The sequence below is a fragment of the Pelobates fuscus genome, chromosome 12 (assembly GCF_036172605.1).
Source record: "Pelobates fuscus isolate aPelFus1 chromosome 12, aPelFus1.pri, whole genome shotgun sequence".
NCBI classification, from domain to species: domain Eukaryota; kingdom Metazoa; phylum Chordata; class Amphibia; order Anura; family Pelobatidae; genus Pelobates; species Pelobates fuscus.
The window spans coordinates 89,896,882-89,924,874 of NC_086328.1; the positions used below are offsets into that span (position 1 = coordinate 89,896,882).

The 27,993-nt window shown below is 44.7% G+C and overlaps 1 protein-coding gene across 1 annotated transcript in view; it reads right to left on the bottom strand.

The window, feature by feature from the left end:
- Positions 1-27,993, bottom strand: part of LOC134579527 (phospholipase A and acyltransferase 3-like) — an 86,167-nt gene that overhangs the window by 5,126 nt on the left and 53,048 nt on the right. Inside the window, exon 3 of the mRNA XM_063438844.1 lies at positions 4,899-5,158. Within this exon, the coding sequence (XP_063294914.1) occupies positions 4,899-5,158 (260 nt within the window). The remainder of the gene's footprint in view (positions 1-4,898; positions 5,159-27,993) is intronic.

Genomic DNA, 27,993 nt, shown 5'->3' on the forward strand with positions numbered 1-27,993 from the left:
TGAGGGGTCTGACGTCCCGTACTCAGACCCGTACGAGGACGAGCTCTCAGAGGGTGAAAGCCTCCAGGGAAAACAATTCCCTTTAACGCCAACACGTGCCTTGGCACATTCAGGGACGACCGGGGCAGATACTGAACACGACCCTAAAGAGGTTCCGCTTTTCGACCCGGACAACCTGAGACACCCACGCTCTGCTGAGTGGGAACCCTCCGAACATATCGCCCAATATCTGGCCCTCAGGGTGCGTAAGTCCCTCTCTCAAGAGGGCCGTAATAAATTGAGAGCAGAATGCCCCCGACCCATAATTCCTGATGCTGTGGCAAAAACCCCAGAAGTGGACCCCCAGATAGCCCAGTTTCTGGCCAAGACAGGGTGGAAACCTAAAAGGGGACTAGACTATTCCCTCCGTAACTGTCAGGACAAGTTCCTCGACACCCTGGGTCCCGTTACGAAACTTTATGAGATGCTGGAGGCAGCTCAGTCGGGTGAGGCATCATTAGACTTTGAGGTGGCATTTGGCTGGCTCCAACGCCTGGTCTGCATGATCGGCAACGCCAATACCGCCATGTCCACGGAGCGCAGGAAGGCTATCCTGCTGAAAATTGAGCCTAAACTGGCTAGCATGGCCTCCTCTGAACCAGGGGCCGCAGCTAAGGGTCTGCTATTTGGCGACTCCTTCGTCAAGGATCTGGGCTCCTATGTAAAAACCTTCACAGCCCTTGACAAAGCCCAGTCATCTATAAAGAGGGTCTTCCACCAAAAGGTTTTCGGTGGGGCCGGGAGAGGTAGGAGCCGTCTACCCGGCCGCAACCCCCGAGGTTTCTCCAGACCGGGCAGAGGCTCCTTCAACACACAGAGGCAGAACCAGGAGCGTTCCTATACACCATTCTTCCCCTCTCGAGGAAGGGCTTGGAATGCCCGCGGCGGCAGAGGTACAACCCCAGGAAAACGCCCTTATGGTGAGTACGATTTTTCCCCATTTTTCCCATATAAATGTGGGGGGCAGGTTGGCTTTGTTCACTCAGACTTGGGCCACTATCACATCCGACAGCTGGGTGTTACAGACTGTAGAGGGTTACCACCTAGAACTGACGGGTCTTCCCTTTCAGGACTCCCCTCCAAGGGTACCACACATGCCACAGTCACACCGCGACCTCATCTCCGCAGAGATAGAGGTCCTTCACAACAAAAATGCCATAGAGGAAATCCCTCTAGATACCCCAGGTTTTGTAAGCAACCTGTTTTTGGTACCAAAGAAAGGCGGGGGTGTCCGCCCGGTTATCAACCTAAGACCCCTCAATGCCTTTATCCGATACCATCATTTCAAAATGGAGGGCATACACTGCCTCCGAGACCTCCTTCTCCCAGGAGACTGGATGGTGAAACTCGATCTGCAAGATGCGTATCTTACGATCCCGATAACTCCTACACACAGGAACCTATTACAGTTCCAATGGGACACAAGGAAGTGGCGCTTCCGCTGCCTTCCCTTTGGTCTATCCTCCGCCCCCTGGTGCTTTACGAAAGTATTGAAACCAGTGGTTACATTCCTCAGATTACACGGAATTCGTCTCATCATCTACCTAGACGATATCCTCATACTGTCAGAAACGAGATCCCTTCTACTATCACATCTGTCGTGGACTCTGCACCTCCTACAGAACCTAGGCTTCCTAGTGAATTGGGAGAAATCGGTACTACAACCATCTCAGCAGATGGAATTCCTGGGATTCCGAGTCGATTCGGTACAACAAATTCTATGTCTCCCTGCGGACAAGATGTCCAGCATCAAGAAGGAGATCAGGAAGATAAGACACCGTCCAAATATCTCCCTGAGACAACTAGCCCGAGTAATCGGATTACTAGCGGCCTCCATACAGGCGATCTTCCCGGGACCACTCCACTATCGGGCGTTACAGCGCCTGAAAGCTTCTTGCCTACGGAACGGGCAGTCGTACGAGTCCAACATCACTCTAGACGAGGAATCCAAGGAGGAATTGGACTGGTGGTTGACCCACATGGAAGCATGGAACGGACGAGCGATCTTCGGTTCCACTCCGGATATAATAATAGAGTCGGATGCGAGCTTACATGGCTGGGGCGCGCGCTGCGGCTCCATCTCCACAGGAGGCAGATGGTCATTAGACGAATCCTTCCTCCACATAAACTCACTGGAACTACTGGCAGCCTCATTTGCCATACGCAGCCTCACTCCCAGGAGCGTCTCTTGCTCAATCCTCCTCAAGTTGGACAATATCTCGGCGGTCAGGTACATAAACCATCTGGGAGGTACCAAATCACGCATCCTGGCGGTTTTAGCTCGAGACTTCTGGCATTACTGCTTACAAAACAATGTGTCGGTGACCGCGGAGCACATACCAGGCCTAGACAATTACGCCGCGGACTGGAACTCCAGATACCTGAGGGATCTGGGGGATTGGAGACTTCAACCGAAGGTCTTTTCCAAGATCGCACGGCTATGGGGTCCATTGAGTGTGGATCTCTTTGCATCCAGACTGAACACACAACTTCCTCAATTTTTCAGCTGGCGACCGGATCCGGAAGCCTTGGCAACAGATGCTTTTCTTCAAGACTGGACCGGGGGACGAGCATACGCCTTTCCCCCGTTCAACCTGATTGCTCGGACTCTGGCGTACATCCGACGGTTCAAAGCAACAGTAGTTTTGATAACACCATGCTGGAGATCTCAACCCTGGTTCCCTCACCTTCTGGAAATGGCAATCGATTTCCCACATCTACTGCCGGATCACACGTCCCTGTTAACCAATCCGGATGGGGAGAACCACGACCTGATAGAACGGGGAGTACTCCGTCTCATGGCATGGCTCCTTTCAGGGGACCCTGGGAAATCACGGAAGTTTCGAGAACAACTACCCAACTCTTGGCGAACGCATGGGCACCAGGAACTCGGCGCACATATGCTGCGGCATGGAGAGTTTGGTCCGATTGGTGCCTGGAGAAATCAGTGGATCCCATATCAGCTCCTGTGAAGACAGTACTAGACTTTCTCACTCATTTATTCGAATCGGGCAAGGCGTTCCGTACAGTCAACATCTACAGATCGGCTATCTCGGCTGGTCACGATAATGTAGACGGAAGTCCTCTCGGACAGAACCCCCTGATCTGTCGCCTGCTCAAAGGCATACGTTTTGCACGGCCTCCAAAATCCAGATACGGGTCCTTTTGGGATGTCAACATTGTGTTCAAATTCTTAGAAGAGTGGCCCGACAACTCGGCACTATCACTTAAACATTTGTCTGCTAAATTGCTCATGATTTTATGCTTACTATCCTGTAAACGAGTATCAGATGTACGAGCCTTAGACTGGCAAGCCCGCACATTCACCCCGGAGGGGGTGTCATTTGATATTTCACGAAGAACTAAATCAGCGACTAAGCATGTTTTCTATCCACGCCTCCCGAACCAACAGAAGCTGTGCCCAGTACTGTGCTTGAAAGAATACGAATCCCGTACTTCTTCCCTCCGACCACCAAACGAAGGCCCGTTGTTTATTTCTCTGAAGAGACCGCACCTCCCGGTATCTACACCTACGCTTGCCCGTTGGGCCAAGTGGTTATTAGCTTCAGCAGGGATAGACGTAACAGTTTTCTCGGCCCACTCGGTGAGAGGCGCTATGGCTTCTAAAGCATCGACGATAGGATGTCGATTAGAGGATATCCTGAAGGCCGCAGACTGGTCTACGGAATCCACATTCCGGAATTTCTACTTTAAACCAATCCAACATTTTTCGGAAAGAGTTATTGCTCAGCTTTGAAAGAGCATAATAGGAGCCTCCGTGTCTTTAATAAAATTCCTAGATTTTACTATTAACATGACGTAAAGTCATGATTTTATTAAAGACACGGAGGCGAGTATTATTCCCTTCCCGCCCTCCCTGGGTGGAGGGATTGGATTTGCAAGGATATCGACCTCAAGCGGATGTAACCGTAAGTTCAACTGCCTTTTACAGGTTTTTCCTACATCCTTCAGGTAAGTGGCTCTACGTGCTACTGTGGACATAATCTGATAGATATCTTATGTTTGACGTCATGACGATAATGCTGTACACATTAATTATAACTGTTGTGGGGGTATATGATACAACCAGTCATCAACCGAATATTACCATATTTTCTCCTTTCATTTTAGCCTGAATTATACTGTCATGGTGTTGAAGTACCGTTACTAAGTTCTACAGTCCATCATCAAAGAATGGAATTTTGACTACCGCCCACTGTTCCTGTTCGGGCCAAGTTTATCGTTCAGTTATGGATCTGGTCTTTGGATCGCAGAAGAAAGAGGAAGAAACAGGAAGTGCTACACCTTATATACTAAGGGGGTGGATACCCATGATAGCACTGTCAATATGCTTATGTTATTTGTTCTTTTTTATCTCTTTTGCATATATCTCTCTTCGCTGCTGAGGGAGAATTAAAGAAAGAAAAGCATAATACTCGCCTCCGTGTCTTTAATAAAATCATGACTTTACGTCATGTTAATAGTAAAATCTAGGAATTTTGTTTACGTTTTGTTTTGATCTGAACTAGTACAACTGTCTCAGCCCATAAGAGGTTAATACAAATAGGAACCCAACTAATCTGGGCTTATGAGTAAGAGTGGCTAAACTCGACATGCGTCAAAACTGGTGTAGTTCCCCTGTTTATACTAATGGTGCGCTTTGCATGGAATTAAGGATATATCTTTTACTGGATTTTTTGTAACCTGTCTAGAACATCCACTCTCACTTGTATGCGATTTGTTTCCTGTTAGGGGGATTCGGGGGACTTCCTTTGTAGAATGCACCAATGTGTGTGGGGTTCTGACATGTGAAGTCTAGAGTGCGTATTTCTTGGGCATTGGGAATATGCACTCTGTACCTGATCACTGAAAGACTCTTCATATCTCAGTTGAGTCACAAAGTGTTCACAGTTCTCCCTGGTGACACTGTAAGTCATCTTTTTTCCTACTTCATTTAGTGCAGCCTGCACCACCTTTCCTTTGGGTAGCGGTTTTCGTTTCTTGTCATATTTGTTGTTGACTTGATAATTACAGCCACCAGCAACCTTTTCCATAGGGTCCTTTCTCACCACAGCTGAGCCTCCAAATGCAGAAGATAAACTAGACCAGCCGTCTTGATCTAAAGGTCAGAATAGGAAGATTTACACAGAATCTAGCATCAACATTTAACGTAATCATAACTGCTAATGTCGGTAACTGTGATAGGATCATAGATCATAACTTTTTTGTAGATTATTTGTTATTTATATTAAGAAGCTAAACAAATAAACAAGATGTGCTTATACAAATCCTAAAACAAGAGAAAATGAAAAAAGGCAATATGTACAACCTAAGAGTATGTCAAATCTGTGTTGTGCTACAATAAGAGGTTGTCAGGTGCAATAACATAGCCAGCCACGGGTGTTTGATTATAATGGACTCATTGCTGCCCTGCCATCCCAAATTTGGTCCCTGGTGTTGCACGTCTGGAGATATAGTAGGGGGTTTAGTGGTTATAGTAGGGATAGGGGCTGCAGTGGGTAGAGAGTGGCTTCAGTTATGGGGTAGGAACTGTAGTGAGGGGATAGTACTGAAGGCCTAGTTCTCCCTCTTATCTGTTGCGTTATTTACCTGGTCCTCGAGTTAGCTGTGGTCTTCTGTTCTGGCCGCGCATGCTAGACACCTAATTATTTGCACAGCCATTGCAGAGAAAGGATCTGGTAAATGGTAAATAGTGCTCGCAGTCTGAGTGCATTGTTCAAGGGGAAATTGACACATTTGGACTCTAATTGGGCCACATCTGTCTGGCACCCCCATTCACGTACACTTTTTGGTCGCAGGTATGATGTGGATGAATCACAATGCACCACATAGTATTTAAACATATGTGATCCTATTTCATTTGTCCTTATTGTGGTTTCTGTTCCCAGTACCCTTTAGTGCGCTCCCTGATTCATCTTGTTATATTTTGGTATTGACCTTGGCTTTGTTCCGGACTCGAGTTTGTCTTTGTCCCTTGCCTTTTGTTTGCCTATTTGACTATGACCGTGTACCCGACTTTGGCTAGTTCTTTTTTTTGCTGTCTTTCCATTGCCTTGACCTCGGCTCATTTACTTACTACGCTCTCCATCTAACGTGTAGTCCAGCCATTCTAAGGCACGATAATGTGTTTATTTCCTTTGTTATATTCCTTGCTATCTAAAATGCTGCGTCTTGGGGTTTTACCTTCTGACATTATCCCCATGATAGGTGAGGGAGATCTTAGATCTGGAGCCCCCTACCTGGGCTGTCCCTTCATTAGCACTAGTCCTGCAGGGGCCATGGCGGGGATATTCTGACAGCCTCGCCTTGACTAATTGGGGTGGAGGCATTTGCCCTTGGCTTTTCAAGGGATGGGGGGAGGGATGACTTCACAACGATAGTTCCCATGTAGAGGTTTGCTGCAGTCTTTGGAACTTACAGGGCAAAATATGAGCCCCAGTCTTCATACATAGAAATTTGACCAATTGATTTTCTGGGCCTATGTTACATAGTTAGTTATATAGTTACAGAGTCTGAAAAGAGACATGTGTCTGTCAAGTTCAGCCTTCCTAACATCTGTGTTTTGCTTTTGATCCAAATGAAGGTAAAAAACCCAGTTTGAAGCACTTTCAATTTTGCAACAAACTAGGGGGAAAAAAATCCTTATTAACCCCAGAATGGCAGTCAGGTTTATCCTTGGATCAAGAAGCTATTACCCTACAGTTGAAAAATTATATTATTGAATATTATATTTTTGCAAGTACGCATCCAGTTGCAGTTTAAATATCTCCTTTCTTCCAGTCTAAATGCATGACCTTGTGTCCTATGTATAGTCCTGTTTGTGAATAGATTTCCACACAATGGTTTGTATTGGCCCTGGATATATTTGTATAATATTATCATATCCCCACTGAGGCACTGTTTTTCTAAACTAAAGAGGTTTACATTTGTTAACCTTTCTTCATAGCTAAAATGTTCCAGTCCTTTTATTAATTTTGTAGCCCGCCTCTGCACTTTTTCTAGTGGCATAATATCTTTCTTTAGAACAGGTGCCCAAAATTGCACACATATTCAAGATGTGGTCTTACCAGTGATTTATAAAGAGGCAAAATGATATTCTCATCCCGAGAATTAATGCTCTCTTTTATATATGCGAATACCTTACTGGCCTTAGCCACTGCTGATTGACATTGCACATTGTTGCCTAGTTTGTTGTCTATAACAATTCCCAAATCCTTCTAGTGTATAGTTATCCGTAATTCACTACCATTTAGGGTATAAGTTGCTTGTGCATTCTTTACCCCGAAGTGCATAACTTTGCATTTTTTTACATTAAATTTAATCTGCCATTTGAGTGCCCAGTCCTCCAAGTCTACCTAAATCCCTCTGTAGCAAAGTAATATATTGCTCACATTGTATTACTTTACAGAGTTTTGTGTCATCTGCAAACACTGAAACTTGACTTTCAATGCTTATTTCAAGATCATTTATAAATATGTTAAATAGAAGAGGTCCCCAAACAGAACCCCGAGGGACACTAATTACCACTTCTGTCCAGCTTGAAAGTTTACCATTAATGACATCTCGTTGTACTCTATTTTTAAGCCAATGTTTTACCCAAGAACAAGAATTTTCATCTACACCAAATTTTTGAGTTTGAACACTAATCTATCGCGTGGAACTGTATCAAACACCATGGCAAAATCCAAGTAGATCACATCCACTGCAACACCCTGATCTATATTTCTACTTGCTTTTTTATGTACTTAAAAAATGCTTTGGGGGGCGGGGCCTGACTGCCGGCGGGATCAGACGTGCCATGTCTGAGCTCCCGCTTCGGGGCCACAAAATCAGCGCTGACCAGAGCCTAAACCCACTCAGCAATACCCACAAGCGACTAAATTGACCTTAAGCTGATGGGGTACACGGGGATACCCGCCAAGACCCTCCTTGGCACCAGCAACGACCTAACAAGTACCCGGAGTGTGGAGGAGCTTGAGCCGGGACGAGACGGCCGCTCTCCCGGGTCTCCGGCTGGTGTCTGGCTCCCCCCCCCCGGGTCATCCCGGTCTACACGGGCAACTACTGGAGAGCCAACTAAGGCCTTAAAAATCATCACCCTGCCGTGGACCATCGAGCAGCGCTCCTCAAGATGGCCGCCGAATACCAGCCATGTGCGCGACCTACCCGCATGAATAGGGTGGAGGGCTGCACTCCTTCAGCTGCGACGGCACAGAGCCAGGAGCCACCACCCGTGACCCTCTGCCCACTACACGCACCATCCTGGCCGAGTTTTGAGTGAGAACACATCAAACCACCAAGCAAGGGCTAGCTATACCCACCTCGGCCTTGACAGTGCAGCATAGGTACCAGCGGACCGTTACACCGTCCTTCTTAAGAAAGCATTCACACCCACATTGCACTGGACTTTTGTACTAACTAAGCACTCTTTGGCATGGAATCACAAGGTGCCCAGTGGTCTATCAGCTGTACCAGCAGATGAAGCGGCAGGCCTACAAGCTAATGTGTTCCAGCAAGTATTTCCTAACAGCGCAATTAATCTTCTATATTGACCATTTGCATTATATGACCAGACTTAGTAGCATAATCTTAAACTAAAATGTTGTAGGCAGCATGCATAGCCTATCAGTTTCCTTTAATTTGTTAAGCCTGTCTGTTTACTCTTGAATTTCCATACAAAAAAAAAAAAGTGCAACATATCTTGAACCTGTTATCAATATGTCACCATTTATTTACTACTGTACTATTTTTGACATTACTAATGTATGTAATCAATGCACTTTCAAAAATAAAGAATTTAAAAAAAAAATGCTTTGGGGTTGCTTTTACTCGCCTTTTTGCACACATTATTGGCTTCCTTATATTTTTTTATAGGATGCCTCTGATTTGTCTGATTTGAAATCTTTAAATGCCCTTTTCTTATTTTTAATTTTGTGATTCACTGTCCCACTAAGCCACACTGGTTTCAAATAGTTTATTTTATAGTTATTATCAAATGGTACATGTGACGGAGCTCCAGTACGTCGACCGAGTACCTCCGCCAAGTCTGCTTTCTTGTAGTTATCAGGGACCTTGCTCCCTGCGTTGCTGCATGTCGGAGGCAGAAGACAGAGGTCATCTGTCCTGATGCCAGTTTGTCTGCTGGGGAGGAAGACAGACCGTCTCATCTACCTGTAATGCACACTGCCGCTGGGGAGTGAGACCAACTGTGACCACTCCTAATAATCCACACTGCTGCTTGGGAGTGAGACTGGCTGTCTCCCCTCCCTTGAGCTCACACTGCCGATGAGGATGGAGGTTTATACTCTCCTCTCCCTGGAATACACACTGCCGCTGGGGAGAGAGACCGACCGTCTCCACTCCCTGGAACGCACACTGCTGCTGGGGAGGGAGGATCATACGCTCCTCTCCCTGGAAGGCACACTGCCACTGGAGAGTGAGACTGTCTGTCTGTCTCCACGCCCAATAATTCTGGCTATTTCCACTCCCAGTAACTCCACTGGCACTGGGGTTGTAGCGGGGTTGACAGGGTCCCCATGTCCCAGGTATGAGGATCTGGGCCAGCTGCCCAGCACCCCTGTGAATCGGGTGTGGAGAACGTGGTTCTCTCCACATCTACCTGGCCAACATCCTCAGATGTAAAGTCTATTAAATACCCAGTCTCGGGGACCTGCTGCTGTACAGAGTCACATAATTGCTTGTACTCAAGTTCAAGCTCCCACTCCAATGTGGCCAGGTGGACCAAATCTTGTTCCAGGTCAGTTGCTTCTGAGAGATCCAGTAGGTGTTCCCTATTTTCTCGAATGTCATTGAGACGGAACTTCTCAGATCTTCCAAGTTCAACTTTTTCCTCAAAGGCCTCCCACAATAGGCCAGGGCCATCATAGCCTTCACCCTCTGGAGGGTCGTCATCTGCTAGAAATAGATACTGCAGGACTGCATATGACCTTAAAACCCAGTACAAATCATCCATCAATTGTTTCTGGACCAGCTCCTCTAATTTGAATACACATTCCGCCTGTGACTGCTCTCCCAAGAATTTCATCCGCAAATCAATTTGATCCCAAAATCGTTGCATAATGGTTGGAAGGGGTTCTCTCCATGTACAACAAACCTCCTCGAGAACATTGTTCCAGCATTTCCGTCTGATCATGTCCAGTTCACCCTCTGTCAGGGAAAAGCCATCATACTGGGACAGAGCTGGTTGTATCCTCTGCTACAACTCCTCCTCGCTTGGGGGGCGCTGCACGAGTGCTAGCTCTATCCATCTTGGCAAATTCCAGAAGGCATGCAGGGGTCCCAGTCATAGTTTGGAGGTCCCCCAATCCCTAGGAAGCCATCCCACCACTGCCAACAAAATGTGACGGAGCTCCAGTAGTCCGACCGAGTACCTCTGCCAAGTCTGCTTCCTTGTAGCTATCAGGGACCCTGGAACACTTCAGATCCAGTTGCTGAGGCTTGACTGGGATCACTGAGGGCCTTTTCCACCCTGGACCAGGCTACTGTGTTTATAGCCCTGGACACACTTTCCTTTAGCAGATTTCCCCAAACACCAGATGACACTTGGTGAAAGGTTAAAACAGCAACTAACTTTAATAGACATAGCACACATATTTAAGCCCCCAACAGCCTTATTTACATACAATAGGGTACATAGAGTACTATAGTACATGGAAGGGTGGGATCAGACAACAGCAAGGGCTGATGGGAGATTGAGGAGGAAAAGGGCAGCTAGTTTAAACTGGTCTGGCAGTGTCCCTTGGACAACTCTGTGCTGGGGAAACAATAGGACAGGTAAAAGGGTGAGGAGAAAAGGCACAGACAATTAATAAATTTAACATACCCTGCGCCAATACTGGGCACAGGGTGATTAAAACACAAGAGTAATCTGCGGACCTACATATAGTGTCTGTCTTCCATCCCCAGTGATAGTGACTACCATCACAGTACATACTGATAAATGTACCTTTCCGTTCCTGTTTGAAGATATTCCATTTATCATCAGTGTTTTTTTCACTAAAGCGTTTATGCCAGTCAAAATATTGAAGAGCTGCCCTAATCTTATTGAAATTCCAATTAAATTTGAACCGAACTAAAAGTACCGAATGCCGTCCCAACATGAATAAACAATAATTCGGTAGTTTCACCGGCGCTCTGTCTAAGTGACAGGACGTTCGGGAAGGAGAACAGATCCTGAGAGAGGGGGAGAAGAGGAAGTGATTAAAGAAAGGTAAGTTCAGCATGACAGTGCCCCTTTAAACAAAAGAACTTAAATGAAAAGGTTATGCATTCGGCATTTGCCCTTCCGTTTCATATATAATTTCTATGTAGGACTTTCGTTTATGTTATTGTAAACGAATACGAAAAAGTCCAAAAATTTGGACTTAACCCCTTAAGGACTGGACTGTTTTTGCGATGTTGTACATTTGCGACCAGGCATCTTTTTACACTTTTGTGGTGTTTGTGTTTAGCTGTAATTTTCCGCTCTCTCATTTACTGTTCCCATACAAATTATATATTGTTTTTTTCAGGACAAAAGGGGCTTTCTTTACATACCATTATTTATATAATCTCATGTAATTTAATTTTTAAAAAATGAAAAAATATGATGAAAAATTGAAAAAAATACTTGTTTTTTGACTTTTATGTGAAAAATCTTTTACTCATCTACAAAAGCGAATGAAAAAAACTGCTAAATAGATTCAAAATGTTGTCCTGAGTTGAAAAATACCCAGTGTTTACATGCTTTTTGCTATTTTTTTGCATGTTATAGGGCTATAAGTACAAGTAGGATATTGCGGTTTCAAAACATACATTTTTAAAATGTATCAATAGTGACATTGTAACACTATTATCTGTCATAAATCGCTGAATAACACCCCACATGTACATATTTTTTTTAAAGTAGACAACCCAGGGTATTCAATATGGGGTATGTCCAGACTTTTTTAGTAGCCACTTAGTCGCAAACACTGGCCAAAGTTAGCGTTCATATTTGTTTGTGTGTGAAAAAAGTAAAAAACTAAATTGAACGCTAATTTTGGCCAGTGTTTGTGACTAAGTGGCTACTTAAAAAGACTGGACATACCCCATTTGCAATACCTTGGGTTGTCTTCTTTCGCAAATGGTATGCCATCATGGGGGTAATTCTCATTCCTGGGCTACCATACGCTCTCAAAGGCAACGTAACCAACCTGGCCATTTTCTTTTTTTTTTAAATTCTTTATTTTTGATACGGTTGAACACCACATGTACAATACACATCGATACAAATAACGCCACCTGAACATATGCAGGAGTCAATAGAAACATAAGGCACATCATATAAGGTACATTATAAGTCTCTTGAAGCTTCGTCGATGTCATCGGCGGGTTGGTATCGAGGATTGCACTTGAGGTCGTGGTGTCCCTCCATTTTCATATATATAAAACTCAAAAAGAACTAGAATGGCTATAGCATGTGATATACATGGCATTGAATATTTTACATATGTAGTAACATATCCTTCGGGCTATAGAAAAAACTTTGTCCGGCCTCGCCTGTTGGAACGCCTAATAGTGCAATCGTACATTTCCAAGAAAAGCTCCCTGTAGTAGCGTCCCTGTCTAGACAGGACGAGGTAACCTGGCCATTTTCAATGTAAAAATATTTGACCCATATATTTGACCCTGTAACTTTCAAAAACGCTATAAAACCTGTACATGGGGGGTACTGTTATACTCAGGAGACTTTGCTGAACACAAATATTAGTGTTTCAAAACTGGAAAATGTATCACAACAATTATATCATCAGTAAACGTGCTGTTTGTGTGTGAAAAATGCAAAAAAAGTCACTTTCACTGACAATATCATCGCTGTGATATGTTTTACTGTTTTGAATCAATAATATTTGTGTTCAGCAAAGTCTCCCGATTAAAACAGTACCCCCCATGTACAGGTTTTAGGGTGTCGTAGAACGTTACAGGGTAAAATACAGTGCTAGCAAATTAAATTCTCTGGACTTTCGGCCTGGGTTGGCAGGCAGGTCCCTTAAATTGCAATCAATAAAATAACTTAATTATGTAAAAATATGACATAAATACGCACGTAGAATTTAAATATATATGCATATTTATATATTTGAAGTCTACATGTATATTTATATAATTATTTATGTAATTTTGTATATGGACATGAATAGTTCGTATTCTTTTTATTTATTTATATATACATAGATATATATACAATTTCATTCTAAGTGTATTTTGATATAAATATATATATATTAATATCAAAATACAGTTAGAATAACATTTCGTATAGATATATAATTTTTAAAAAAAAAATATTATTATTTTTACATGTTTAATTTAATTTAAATTACTTATTATTTGTATTTTATAATAATATATATATACAATATATATAGTTATTATATATATTATATATATACGTGTGTAATTTAATTATAGGTGTATTTTTATATTAATATATGTACATATTAATATAAAAATACACTTAGCATGACATTATATATATGATATATAGACATATATTATATAGGTATAATATATGTCTATATATCATATATATATATATACACATATATAATAATAATTTTTTTTTATTAACATTAACTTTATTTTATTTTTAGGATTTTACAGTTGCAGGGAGACTGCCTGTCAGCACAGACAGTCCCCCTGCAGGCAGACACATGGACACCTATTGTGACCATGTGGTCGCCCTGTTGGGCGATCACATGGCCACAGGGGTCCTAATCCGCCATGGGGAGACTGTCTGGGCTTCAGGCAGTCTCCCCACAACGGGAGCACCGCCGATCGCCGCCGGGGGAACGACGGCGATCGGGTAAGTACATCTTAAATTTAGGACGGTTCAGGACCGTCGTCGGTCGGCAAGGGAAAAATGCCGATGACGGTCCTGAACCGTCTAGCGTCCTCAAGGGGTTAATCATATTTCTCCTATATCGAATGCACTTGTCTACTATCTAGTCTGCCCAATTTTTGAAATACTTTAATTAGTCCCTTATCTTAAGTCTAGGATAGCCTTATGCCTATCCCACGCATGCTTAAACTCCCTCACTGTGTTAACCTCTACCACTTCATCTGGAAGGCTATTCTATGCATCCTCTACCCTCTCTGTAAAGTAAAACTTCCTGATATTATTTTTAAACTTTTGCCTCTCTAATTTAATACTATGTCCTCTTGTTGTGGTAGTTTTTCTTTTTAAACATAGTCTCCTCCTTTACGATGTTTATTCCCTTTATGTATTTTAATGTTTCTGTCATCCCCCCGTCTCGTCTTTCCTCCAAGCAATACATGTTAAGTTCCTTTAACCTTTCCTGGTAAGTTTTACCCTGCAATCCATGAACCAGTTTAGTAGCCCTTCTCTGAACTCTTTCTAAAGTATCAATATGCTTCTGAAGATAAGGTGTCCAGTACTGTGTACAATATTCCAAGTGAGGTCTCACCAGTGTTCTGTGCAATGGCATGAGCACTTCCCTCTTTCTACTGCTAATACCTCTCCCTATAAAACCTAGCATTCTGCTTTAGGGTTTTATTTTTTGTAACAACTTTTAGTAGTCACAAACCTGGCCAAATTTAGAGTTCATATTTTATTTTGATTGTGTGCGTTTCACACAAAAGGTCTCATGAGTACAATTTCCCCCATTTACAGGTTTTACTTTTTTACGTTTTTGGTTTTTTTACAGGGCCAAATACATGGCCAGCCCATTTCAGTCAAAATATATGAATTTTCACAAACTATCTTGGTGTAACATCAGCAAATGTAGACAACAGAGGGTATGTCCAGTCTTATTTATTAGCCACTTTGTCACAAATCCTTGAAAATTTTGTGTTTTCTTTTGTGTTTTTCACACAAACACCACAATTTCACTTTTTTTTTTTTTTTTTTTAAATTCTTTATTTTTGATGTGCATGTATAAACAATCGCATGACTGTAATGCCACAACAGCATTCTTAACCCTTTAAGTCCGGAGGACGTACTATTACGCCATGCAGAAACCGGCTCTAAACGCCGGCGGGCGTAATAGTACGTCCTCGCTTTTATTTCCGCCCACGTGGCCGGCGGTATTCTCCCGCTGCAGATCGCGGTCGGGGGGGATGCCTGGCCCCCCGGGCAACCCCCCCTGTGGCCGGTGACCGCGATCTGCAGTCTCTGATCGCAGTGACAGGCTGTCACTGCGACCAGTATTCAGCATGTGTCAGCCGATTTCAAATCGGCTGACACATGCGGCCGGCGGCTTTCCCCTTCTGCAGATCGCGGTCGGGGGACTTACCTGGCCCCCCAGGCAGTCCCCCTGGGGTCAGTGACCGCGATCTGCTAGGTCTGAGATCGCAGTGACAGGCTGTCACTGCGATCTCAGAGCGCTCTGATCGCAGTGACAGCCTGTCACTGCGATCAGTGTTACATGTGTCAGCCTATTGGCTGACACATGTAACTGGCACAGTGATCCCCCTGCAGATTGGAAGGGGGGAGTGCTTGTACCACCCAGGCACTCCCCCCTGTGGTCAATTACCCAATCTGCAGGAGGTGATCACAGTGACAGGCAGTCACTGTGATCACTGATCCTGTGTGTCAGCCAGTGATGTGACATCACTGGCTGACACTGTCTCTGCCCCCTGTCCTGTAAAAAAAATAAAATATTAGTTCAAAAAATGAATAAAAAAAATTACAGTTACAAATAAAATATACTTAGATCATATATATTATATATATATGATCTAAGTATATATATATATATATATATATATACATACACACATTTACACATACACGACGTGTATTTAAATATTAATATATATATATATATATATTAATATCAAATTACACGTAGACTGATACTGATTAAATATATATATAATTATTGTTATATATATATTTATATATAATATAAAAAAAATATATATGTAAATACGTAAAAAAATAAAATTAAAAAAATATTTAAAAATAAATAATTAAAAAATATATAGATGTGTGTTATTTCGTTCTAACTGTATTGTGATAATAATATATATATATTTATATCAAAATACACGTAGAACAAAATAATATATATCATAATATATATATCTATATACATAAATATATACGTATATATCACTATATATACCTATATATAAATAAAAATATTAAAAAAAAATTATATATATATATACGTATATATACACATATGTATATATATACATATATTAATTCTACACATATATTTATGTAATAATTTTACATAATTAGGTATCCTAATTAATTACAATTAGCGGGACCTGCCTGACAACCCATGCCGAAAGTATAGGGAATTTAATTTGCTAGCACTATATTTAACCCTATAACTTTCCAAGACACCATAAAACCTGTACATGGGGGGTACTGTTTTACTCGGGAGACTTTGCTGAACACAAATATTAGTGTTTCAAAACAGTAAAATGTATTACAACGATGATATCGCCGGTAAAAGTGACGTTTTCTGCATTTTTCACGCACAAACAGCACTTACACGGACGATATTATTGCTGCAATACTTTTAACTGTTTTGAAATACAAATATTTGTGTTGAGCGAAGTCTCCCGAGTACAACAGTACCCCACATGTACAGGTTTTATGGTGTTTTCAAAAGTTACAGCGTCAAATATAAGGCTTGTGTTTCAGTTTTTTCACATTAAAATTCGCCAGATTGCTTACGTTGCCTTTGTGACCCTATGGTAGCCCAAGAATGAAAATTACCCCTATGATGGCATACCATTTGCAATAGTAGACAACCCAAGGTATTGCAAATGGGGTTTGTCCAGACTTTTTTAGTAGCCACTTAGTCACAAACACTGGCCAAAATTGGCGTTTTTTGCATTTTTCACACACAAACAAATACTAACGCTAACTTTGGCCAGTGTTTGTGACCAAATGGCTACTAAAAAAGACTGGACATACCCCATTTGCAATACCTTGGGTTGTCTACTATTGCAAATGGTATGCCATTATGGGTGTAAATTTAATTCCTGGGCTACTATACAGTCTCAAAGGCAACGTAACCAATCTGGCGAATTTCAATTTCAAATGTAACACGCTATATTTGACCCTGTAACTTCCCAAAACACCATAAAACCTGTATATAGGGGGTACTGTTTTACACGTGAGACATCGCTGAATACAAATATGTGTATTGCATTGCAGTAAAAGCAAACAGTATTTTGACATCCACAGTTAAAATGTCACATAGAACTAAAAAAAAATAAAAAAATCTTTTTTTCTCCCATTTTTTTATATATTTTTTATATTAAATTATGTTCAATACCTAAATATTTAATGTTAAATGAAAGCCCTGTTTCCCCTGAATAAAATGATATATAATAAGGGGGGATGCATTTCATATGAAAGAGGTGAATTACGGTTGGACAGACATATAGCGCAAATGCCAGGTTTTGTTTACGTTTTGTTCTGTTCACAACTTGTACATTTGGCTGCGGTGTTAAGGGGTTAAGTAATAAAAACATTCAAGAGTTCGGACAGGTGTTAAGCATTTGTAAGTGCGCACATATTTTTTTTATACAGTAAATAATAAAACAGGTTGGGTACATGCTGGCTATACAAGATGAACTACACAAACGTGTAGGGACAGTAGCTGAAGAAGAGATAGTGAATCTTAGTCGTTGCATGCAGTTAGACAACACATTTTTGTTTGTTTTTGGATTCTGCACATTTTTTATATATATTATAGTCGCTTGACAGTTGGTTTATCCTGTTCAGCTCGTCAAAAAAGGAAGGATACAAGATTAACTATATAACATGAATAACTTGAAATAACAGAAGAGTAGTTCTAGAGATTTAGATGCTGCTACCCAGTTTTACCAAGTTAACACAGCCTATTGAGCGGTTATACTAAGCTGGGTATATGCTAGGTGGGTATGGGATGAAGCTGCACAGGTTTGTATACAGTGGTGTCGCTTTGCCAAAGAAGAAAACTAAACAGTTTGTTCTCTGCTCTGCTTTTCATGGCGTTGCCCTAAGTACTATATTAAAGCTTCTTAACCCTGCATGTTAACTACGCTAGGCAGGGGTCAAGTCCTGGGGAAAAAAGTGTGGGAACTCACCCAAGATTCCCACCCTCCCCCTTAAAAAAAAATTTTTTTACACTCCTATGCATATAGTGCAGTGTGTGTATAATTAACCCCTTAAGGACCAAACTTCTGGAATAAAAGGGAATCATGACGTGTCACACACGTCATGTGTCCTTAAGGGGTTAATGTAGTGTGTTTGTAGTGAATGCAGAGTATGAATAATAAATACAGTGTGTTTGTAGTGAGTGCTGTGTGTAATAAATGTAGTGTGTTTGTAGTGAGTGCAGAGTGTGTATAATGAATGTAGTGTTTGTAGTGAGTGCAGAGTGTGTATAATGAATGTAGTGTTTGTGTTGTGAGTGCAGTGTGTGTATAATGAATGCAGTGTGTTTGTAGTGAGTGCAAATTGTGTATAATGAATGTAGTGTGTTTGTAGTGAGTGCAGAGTGTGTTTGTAGTGAGTGCAGTGTGTGTATAATGAATGCAGTGTGTTTGTAGTGAGTGTAGTGTGTGTATAATGAATGCAGTGTGTTTGTAGTGAGTGCAGATTGTGCATAATGAATGTAGTGTATTTGTAGTGAGTGCAGTGTGTTTGTAGTGAGTGCATAATGTGTATAATGAATGTAGTGTGTGTAGTAAGTGCAGTGTGTATAATGAATGTAGTGTGTTTGCAGTGAGTGCAAAGTGTGTATAGGGAATGTAGTGTGTTTGTAGTGAGTGCAGAGTGTGTATAATGAATGCAGTGTGTTTGTAGTGAGTGCATAGTGTGTATAATTAATGTAGTGTGTTTGTAGTGAGTGCATAATGTGTATAATGAATGTAGTGTGTGTAGTAAGTGCAGTGTGTATAATGAATGTAGTGTGTTTGCAGTGAGTGCAAAGTGTGTATAGTGAATGCAGTGTGTTTGTAGTGAGTGCATAGTGTGTATAATTAATGTAGTGTGTTTGTAGTGAGTGCATAATGTGTATAATGAATGTAGTGTGTGTAGTAAGTGCAGTGTGTATAATGAATGCAGTGTGTTTGTAGTGAGTGCATAGTGTGTATAATTAACGTAGTGTGTTTGTAGTGAGTGCATAGTGTGTATAATTAATGTAGTGTGTTTGTAGTGAATGCATAATGTGTATAATGAATGTAGTGTGTGTAGTAAGTGCAGTGTGTATAATGAATGTAGTGTGTTTGCATCGAGTGCAAAGTGTGTATAGTGAGTGTAGTGTGTGTGTGTGTGTAGTGAGTGCAGTGTGTATAGTGAATGTAGTGTGTTTGTAGTGAGTGCAGAGTGTGTATAAGGAATGCAGAGTGTGTATAGTGAATCTAGTGTGTTTGTAATGAGTGCAGAGTGTGTATAATGAATGTAGTGTGTTTGTAATTAGTGCAGATTGTGTATAATGAATGCAGTGTGTGTGTGCTGGATGATGTGAGTGCTGGATGATGTGTGTGTGTGTGCTGGATGGTGTGTGTGCGTGTGTGTGCGTGTGTGTGCGCGCGCTGGATGGTGTGTGTGTGTGTGTGCTGGATGATGTGTGTGTGTGTGTGCTCTGGATGATGTGTGTGTGTGCTGGATGATGTGTGTGTGTGCGCTCTGGATGATGTGTGTGTGTGTGTGTGTGTGCTCTCTGGATGATGTGTGTGTGTGTGTGTGTGTGCTGGATGATGTGTGTGTGTGTTGGATGATGTGTGTGTGTGTGTGTGTGTGCTGGATGATGTGTGTGTGTGTGTGTGTGTGTGTGCTGGATGATGTGTGTGTGTGTGCTGGATGATGTGTGTGTGTGCGTGCGCTGGATGATGTGTGTGTGTGTGTGTGTGCTGGATGATGTGTGTGTGTGTGTGTGCTGGATGATGTGTGTGTGTGTGTGTGCTGGATGATGTGTGTGTGTGTGTGTGTGCTGGATGATGTGTGTGTGTGTGTGTGTGCTGGATGGTGTGTGTGTGTGTGTGCTGGATGATGTGTGTGTGTGCTGGATGATGTATGTGTGTGTGTGTGTGTGTGCTGGATGATATGTGTGTGTGTGTGTGTTGGATGATGTGTGTGTGTGTGTGTGTGTGTGCAGGATGATAGGGAGGGGAGCATTTTTTTTTTTTAAACTTTATGTGTGTATTTTTTTAGTTTATTCCCCCCTCCCTGCTTCTTACCTTGTCAGGGAGGGGGGAGATCGCCTGGTGGTCCGGTGGGGGAGCCAGCCGCTGCACACAGGTCCCATCACACACTGTGTTTCCTCTCCAGCTCTAACTCTCGCGAGACTCGCCTGTGCGGAGCGTTGCCATGGTAACGCTCTGACAGCCGCGGGTCTCGCGAGAGTTAGAGCTGGAGAGGAAACACAGCGTGTGATGGGCCCTGTGTGCAGGTAGCAGGGCCGGTCCTGCAGGACTGGGAACGGGAACGGCGTTCCTGCTTTGGAAAAAGTGCAGGAACGCCGTTCCCATGCGTTCCTGCAGGACTCGAGCCCTGACGCTAGGGAGTTAAGTAGTTCAGTGGGGGAATGACACGTTCAAAACCTATGCGGATGCAATAGTAGGCTAAAAAAGTAGTAGTAAGTAATTGGGGAGTTAAACCTGTGACTAATTTGCTGGAGCACATAGTAAGCCCAGGGAAGACATGCTACCTCCGAGTGCTAAGCATCTTGCACGCTGTGATACCTGAAGACATTAAACAAACATCAGTAGAAACATAATACAATAATACAGCGATGTCAGTTGAGTGATTCTGCGCATCTTAAGACTTTGCACTCTCTGTGTGAGTAAGTGTCAGCATGAGGTTCATAGCTTAAGCTACTGGTGCAAACAAGACAATGAAGAACGCGTAAACTAGGCGTAAAAGGAAAAATGCCTGCAAAGATATAGAAAAATCTTCACAGGGCTAGTAGAAGCATAGTCCGTCTCTGGTGCAGTTAATCCTGATTAGCCAATGCCGGTTCTGGAGGCTAGACAGGTGGGCCAGATACATTGATTGGCCGATTTCCCCCTATGCATGTCAGTGTCACAGTAGTGGCTTAAAACAAAACAGAAACACAACAAAACTTAACTCATGCAGCTGAACAACGCTCTCGCATGGCAGCGGTTTGGGGTACCAGCCTGGCTATTGCTTGACCATTAATAACTGAGGATACATGAAAACATGTCCTTAACATTAGCAGTCCTAATAAAAGTCCAACTCAGAAACGATGTCCCAGGGTTGCGCGTTTAGATAGTGTGGGTAGCGTAAGTCCCTGCGAGTGCACCCCGCCGTCGGCCCATGCCTTCCTCGGTGGTCTAGTATGCCAATCTGATGTCGGGACGTCGTTGCAGGCGAACGTTGTCAGGAGCAGGAGCAGTCGATTTGTGTACATAGTGCGCTTCCGAGTTGTCGCTGTCAGGGGATAAGGGAGAACTGTCCGTGGAGTTGGAGCTCACTGGTTTTCGGGTAAGCTGCGTTGTTCCGTGGAGGCCGATGCCCACATAAAAAGGTGTTGCTTGTAGTTCGGTGGACAGGGGATCAGGTTTCCGCAATTGGAAATTGGACAAGTGGTGCGTCCGAGAGTGTCGAGCTCTGAAAGGTAGTTCACTGCTCTATGGAGGTGAGTGGGATTGCCTGTGCCTCTCTATTCAAGTGGTGATGGAGGCGTAGGCGTCCGGTGTATTATTTCTCGGCACAAATGCGGGGATTCGTGCCGGGTCCCAGTTGCGGTTTGGGGAGGTAGGCTCGTAGGCACTCACCTGGGTTTGTGTAACCTGTGGCAGGCCCAGGGTTTGTAGGAGGTTGGCTGCTTCTTGAGCGTCGTGGATTTGGTGTGTTTTGTCTCCTTGATGAACGAGGAGTATTTGGGAGGATCGCCAGCGGTACCTTATATTATTGCGCTGAAGCAAGGTCGTGAAGGGACAGAGTGACCTGCGCCACTCCAGTGTAGCCCCGGACAGGTCAGCGTAGAATGTCAGGCTCATGCCTTCAAACTGTAGTGGGGTCTTGCCTCGGAGTGTGGCGAGGATCGCCGATTTGTCCTTCCTGTTTTGGAAGGTGAGGATGGTATCTTTGGTGGCTGTGGCCGGGGCCCCGGAAGGTTTGGGGACTCTGAAAAAGTCCGTGGGAGTGATGGGTTTAGCTTGGCTGGCGGGTTGTATGGCCGTCAGCATTTTTTTCAACGTTTGAGGTAATTCCGTCTCTGGCAGGTCATCTGGGACCCCTCTGACCTTTAGATTACAGCTCCTTCTGTTATCCTCTTGGGCCGCAAAACGCCTTTCATATAATAAGTTTTGGCGTTGTAAGTCTTGTACGGCCATCTGAAGGGAGGATATGTGCTGCTGGTGATCTTGGGAGGAGGCCTCCAGTGTTGTTATGCGGCCTGTCAGGCCCTGCAGCTCTCCCCTCAGTGCGGTGACGTCCGTGAGGATATTCCTCTGTAGGTCGGCTAGCAGTGCCTTCAGTACCCCGGTAGTAACCAGGTCAGCATCTTTGTCCACTGTGGGCTTATTAGGTTTCGCCGGCTGTTTAGGGGCTGGTGGTGGGAGGAAATCCTCCTCTGCGCCTTCAGAGTAGTCGTCCGAGTAGAAATCCGAGCAGCCTCCGTGGAGGGCCGCCATATTGGATTCTCCCGTGCTGCGTGTTTGCCGCCACATGTCTCCTATCGTCAGCCCTGGAGCGGGTTTGTCCGCCCCCTGTTTTTTATTTTTTCGTCCCATGAGGTCAGGGTAGTTCCCCTGGTTGTGTGGTTGTCTTTAGGAGTGAAATATTCAGTTTTTAGAGGGTTTTTTCTCGATTGTCGATCGGAGCTTCTGCAGTGTGCATCCGTTCGTTTCAGCGGTTAGGCTCCGCCTCCCACAATTTCACTTTTATATCATCATTCATACTTTTTTTTTTTTTTAATTATTTATTTTTTAGTGCATATAGATAAAACATATTCGCGTGAGGGACCCCAACGGCAATCCTCAGGCTCGTTGTCAGCATTTGTTACATGAAAGGATTCAAGTATACAGGTTAATAATGAGGAAGGGGGTAATGAACACATGCACATTTTTATGTTGTAAACAGGCTAATTACAGGTATGAACTTGTATCTATAGCTTAGTAGGAGCAGTGAGTGGATAGTGAGTCGAGTAATATGCAAAAGTAGATTACACTTTCCAGCTTAGGGAGATATAAGTAGACGCTGTATGCTGCTTGTAATAAGGTGGTTGCTTTAAATGTGGGAGATAAGATTCACCCCTTAGGCCCCTATCACCACACATAGGTAGGTTTAGTAAGTTTGGCTCATCATGACAGAGTAACTTACGGTTGTGCCATATACATATTATGCAGGTTAGAGTCAGTGGGGCGCTTTAGCAGAGTGTTCTTGTGAGTCCCTGTTTAGCTGATGCCCTCTGTGGGCTTTGCGTGTTCTCGCTGCATCCCGGCTGATTGTATGTGTCGCGGTTCCTTCAGCTTTGGTTGGGAGATGCTGTATGGCAGTTCATGAGTGGTTTACTCCAGTGGGTCCAGCCGCCCTGCGGACCCCTGAGACCGGGTACCAGGCCTGCTGCCACATTTTGTGGCCCCGGCCGGCGCAGCAAACCGCCGGGGCCGCATATGGAGGGGTCCATCGGGTGGCCCATGCTGTCAGGTTTTGTAGATGGGGGTGGCAGGGGTTTTGTAGATGGGGCAAAGGTGTCCAGCATAATGTGCTGATGTGCTAGAGGTGGAAAAGATAACTTAAAATTGAAAACTATTACTGCAACGAAAGAAAGCACTCATAGGGCTTAAAAATAAACAACAGAGCAACTTTATTTTAAGCAGACATGCATTTGCATATAATCATTTTTTTTTGTATCCTATGTTGAGTTGAGCGAACCCGATCTGTAAAGTTCGGGTTCGTACCGAACATTAAGATTTTTTGACCCCGAACCCGAGCCCGGACATTTCAGTAACAGTTCGGGTTGGAGTTCGGTGTTCGGCGATTTAATGGCGCTTTTTGAAAAGCTGAAGGGCAGCCAATCAACAAGCGTTTGACTTGTGTGCCCTTAAAACCATCACCGCCATGCCTACTAATGTCATGTCTGTGATTGGCCAGTGCAGCATGTGACCCAGCCTCTATATAAGCTAGTAGGGGCATGTCTATTAAACAGTGAGCAGACTTTTTTTACACCCGAGCCCCCCTCCCGAGCCCCTACTTGTAACGTGCGAGTGGGGGCTTTTAATCTAAAGTGGGGACCTATTGCCCCCACCCCTGAGAGGCAGGTGGGGGCCCTAAAGCAAAAAGGGGGGGGAACCTAATGTCCTCCCCCCTGGCCCCCACCCCTGAGCGGTGGGTGGGGGCCCTAAATAAAAATTGGGGGGGGGGGGCCTAATGTCCTCCCCCTGGCCCCCACCCCTGAGTGGTGGGTGGGGGACCTAAATAAAAATTGGGGGGGGACCTAATGTCCTCCCCCCTGGTATCCACCCCTGAGCGGTGGGTGGGGGCCCTAAATACCAATAGGGGGTGGGGACCTATTGTCCTCCCGCCTGGCCCACACCCCTGAGCGGCAGGTGGGGGCCCTAAATAAAAATGTAACCCCCCCACCCAAGTAACTAGGGGTCCCCAAACCCCTAGTCACTCCCCCAAAAAATAAATTAACCCCTATCTACCCCCCTTACCCTAAAAATAATGAGGGGGGGACCTTTAACTAAGTACCTGTAAAAATAAAATAAAACTTACCATTTGATGTTTTCTTCTAAAATCTTCTTTTTTCAGCCCCAGAAAAGGCCAAATAAAAATCCAATAAATAACCAATCAGAGTGTTATGAGTCAAATTACACAGCGTGGGAAAATTCCAAACAACTTTCTCCCGCTGTGTAAAATGACACAGAGCACTCTGATTGGTGGATTTCAAGCCAACGAATCAGAGTGCTGTGACAGGTAAATGTAGAGACTTAAACTCACCAATCAGCCTTCCCCTGCCCTGCAGAGCCCATGCGCGGAGCCCTCCATGGGTGAAGATAAATATTTTTTTTTGTGCTCGTTTTTTTTTTTTGTTTTGTTTTTTAAGTGCGTTGGTTATTATGGATTTTTATTTGGCCCTTTTTGGGGCTGAAAAAAGAAGATTTTAGAAGAAATAAAACATCAAATGGTAAGTTTTATTTTATTTTTACAGGTACTTAGTTAAAGGTCCCCCCCTCATTATTTTTAGGGTGAGGGGGTAGGTAGGGGTTAATTTTTTGGGGGAGGGGGGTGACTAGGCGTTTGGGGACCCATAGTCACCTGGGGGGGTTACATTTTTATTTAGAGCCCCCACCCGCCGCTCAGGGGTGGGGGCCAGGGGGGAGGACAATAGGTCCCCCCCAATTAGTATCTAGGGCCCCCACCCACCCGTCAGGGGTGGGGGCCAGGGGGGAGGACATTAGGCCCCCCCCCCAATTTTTATTTAGGGCCCCCCTACCACTCACGGGTGGGGGGCAGGGGCAGGGGGGAGGGCATAAGGTCCCCCCCTTATTCTAATTTAGGGCCCCCACCCACCTCTTAGGGGTGGGGGCCAGGGGGGAGGACATTAGGTCCTCCCCCCAATTTTTATTTAGGGCCCCCACCCACCACTCACGGGTGGGGGCTGAGGGGGAGGACAATAGGTGTGTCCCCCTTATTGGTATTTAGGGCGCCCACCCACCGCTCAGGGGTGGGGGACAGGGGGAGGACATTATGTCCCCCCTCCCCAATTTTTATTTAGGGCCCCCACCCACCGCTCAGGGGTGGGGGCCGGGGGGGAGGAAAATAGGAGTGTCCCCCTTATTGGTATTTAGGGCCCCCACCCGCCGCTCAGGGGTGGGGGCCGGGGAGGAGGACAATAGGTTTCCCCCCCCCATTATTTTACTTTAGGGCCCCCACCCACCGCTCATGGGTGGGGGCCGGGGGGGAGGACAATAGGTCCCCCCCTTATTGGTGTTTAGGGCCCCCACCTGCCGCTCAGGGGTGGGGGCTGGGGAGGAGGACAATAGGTTCCCCCCCATTATTTTACTTTAGGGCTCCCACCCGCAACTCGGGGTGGAGGGCCGGGGGGAGGACAATAGGTCCCCCTCCTTATTTAACTTTAGGGCCCCCACCCGCCGTTCAGGGGTGGGGGCTCAGGAGGGGGGAACTTTTTTTTTTTTTTAACAGTGAGCAGCCATAGGCTGCTCACTGTTTAATAGACATGTCCCTACTTACGGTATAGCGAGTAGGGGCATAATTTACTAATAGTTAGTAATCTTTACTTAGTATTAGTAAATTTGGCTGAAAGACCAATTCAGGTCTTTCAGCCTTTTAGTAGATAGCTCTCTAATATCGTGGGAATTAGGGAGTTATCTACTTATTCATTCCTGTCATTACATTGACTGGCCAAGTATCTTACATTTTATATGAAAGTATGTTACTTGATTGTTGTAAGTGTTGCAAATGCTTACAGCTGAATCCTAGCTATGTTTGTAGGGCGGTCAGACGGGACGGTTTGGAGGCGGTCAGACGGGACGGGGGTGTCTCGGGGTTCGCCCTGAAGGGCACGACCCATAAGATAGCAGCCTACGCTGATGATATGCTATTTTTCATCAGCAACCCACTGGTGTCCCTCCCAAACCTGTTACAAGCATTCAAGGAATATGGACAGATATCGAACCTGAAGCTAAACACCGATAAATCAGAAGCAATGCTCATCTCAGCCGAGCCTGGGGCGGCTTCCAACTTGCACACGCAGTTCTCTTTCTCCTGGTGCGCAACCAAGCTGAAATATCTAGGTATCTGGCTACCGATGGATCTATCCCAACCATATACCCTTAATTTCGCCCCGCTCCTGCGGAGCCTCGGGGCGTACATGCTGAAATGGTCTGGCCTGTGTGTCTCCTGGTTCGGTAGAATAAACACTGTCAAGATGAACCTCCTCCCCCGTTTGCTATACTTATTTCAAACGATACCGATTAGCCTACCCCACACCTTGTTCGCTCAGCTGGAATCTGACATCGCTAGGTTCATATGGCAGAACCAACTTCCCAGGATTCGGAGGACACTGCTACACAGACCGAAGGAACGGGGGGGGTGGGACTTCCCTCCATGAGGACCTACCACAGGGCTGCACACTTGCTACGCATCGTAGAATGGCACATACCACACTCGCCCAAGCACTGGATACTCATGGAGAGAGCACAGATGGAGGAGGCGATCCCAGCGATGGTGTGGAGGTATGGACCAACGAGGGTACACCGGCTCTCAACCACCCACTCATCGGAGCCACACTGAAGACCTGGGGTATGATACAGACGAAGCTCTCGCTTACCACGCTCCCGGGGCCAATGACACCTGTGACGTATAACCCGGATGTGGCGGGGGGACTCCAGCCCAAGGACGTGGCCGCCTTTGAGGGCGCGGACCGGACCCATATGCATCAATGGTGCGACGCAGCCACATTTAAACAGCTGCCTGATTTGCTAGGAGACAGAGCACCGACACTCCTTGATAGGTACCGTTATTTTCAAATCAAGACCTTCTACACCCAAATTGGAAAACACCTTTTTCCATAGACCACCTCACAAGGTTTGAGGAGCTTTGCAGAGCAGGCTCGAACGTCCCTCACGGGATCTCGGTTATGTACACAATCCTCATGGCCGCGGTCCCACTGGACCCCGCGAAACACGCGGCCCGATGGGAGAGGGAGACGGGAACTGAGCTCAGTGACCCTCAATGGACACAAATATACATCCTGACGCACCAAAGCTCCATATGCTCAAAACTGCAGGAGCTAAACTACAAACTGCTCATAGGATGGTACCGTACCCCGGCGCGGCTACACCGCATGCTTCCCGAGGTCCCGGACATGTGCTGGAGATGTGGAGAGGGACAGGGAACGGACCTGCACATCTGGTGGTCCTGCAGCAAGATAGCAACATCCAGGCGAGATATGTGAACTGGACACAGGGCAGAAGGACACA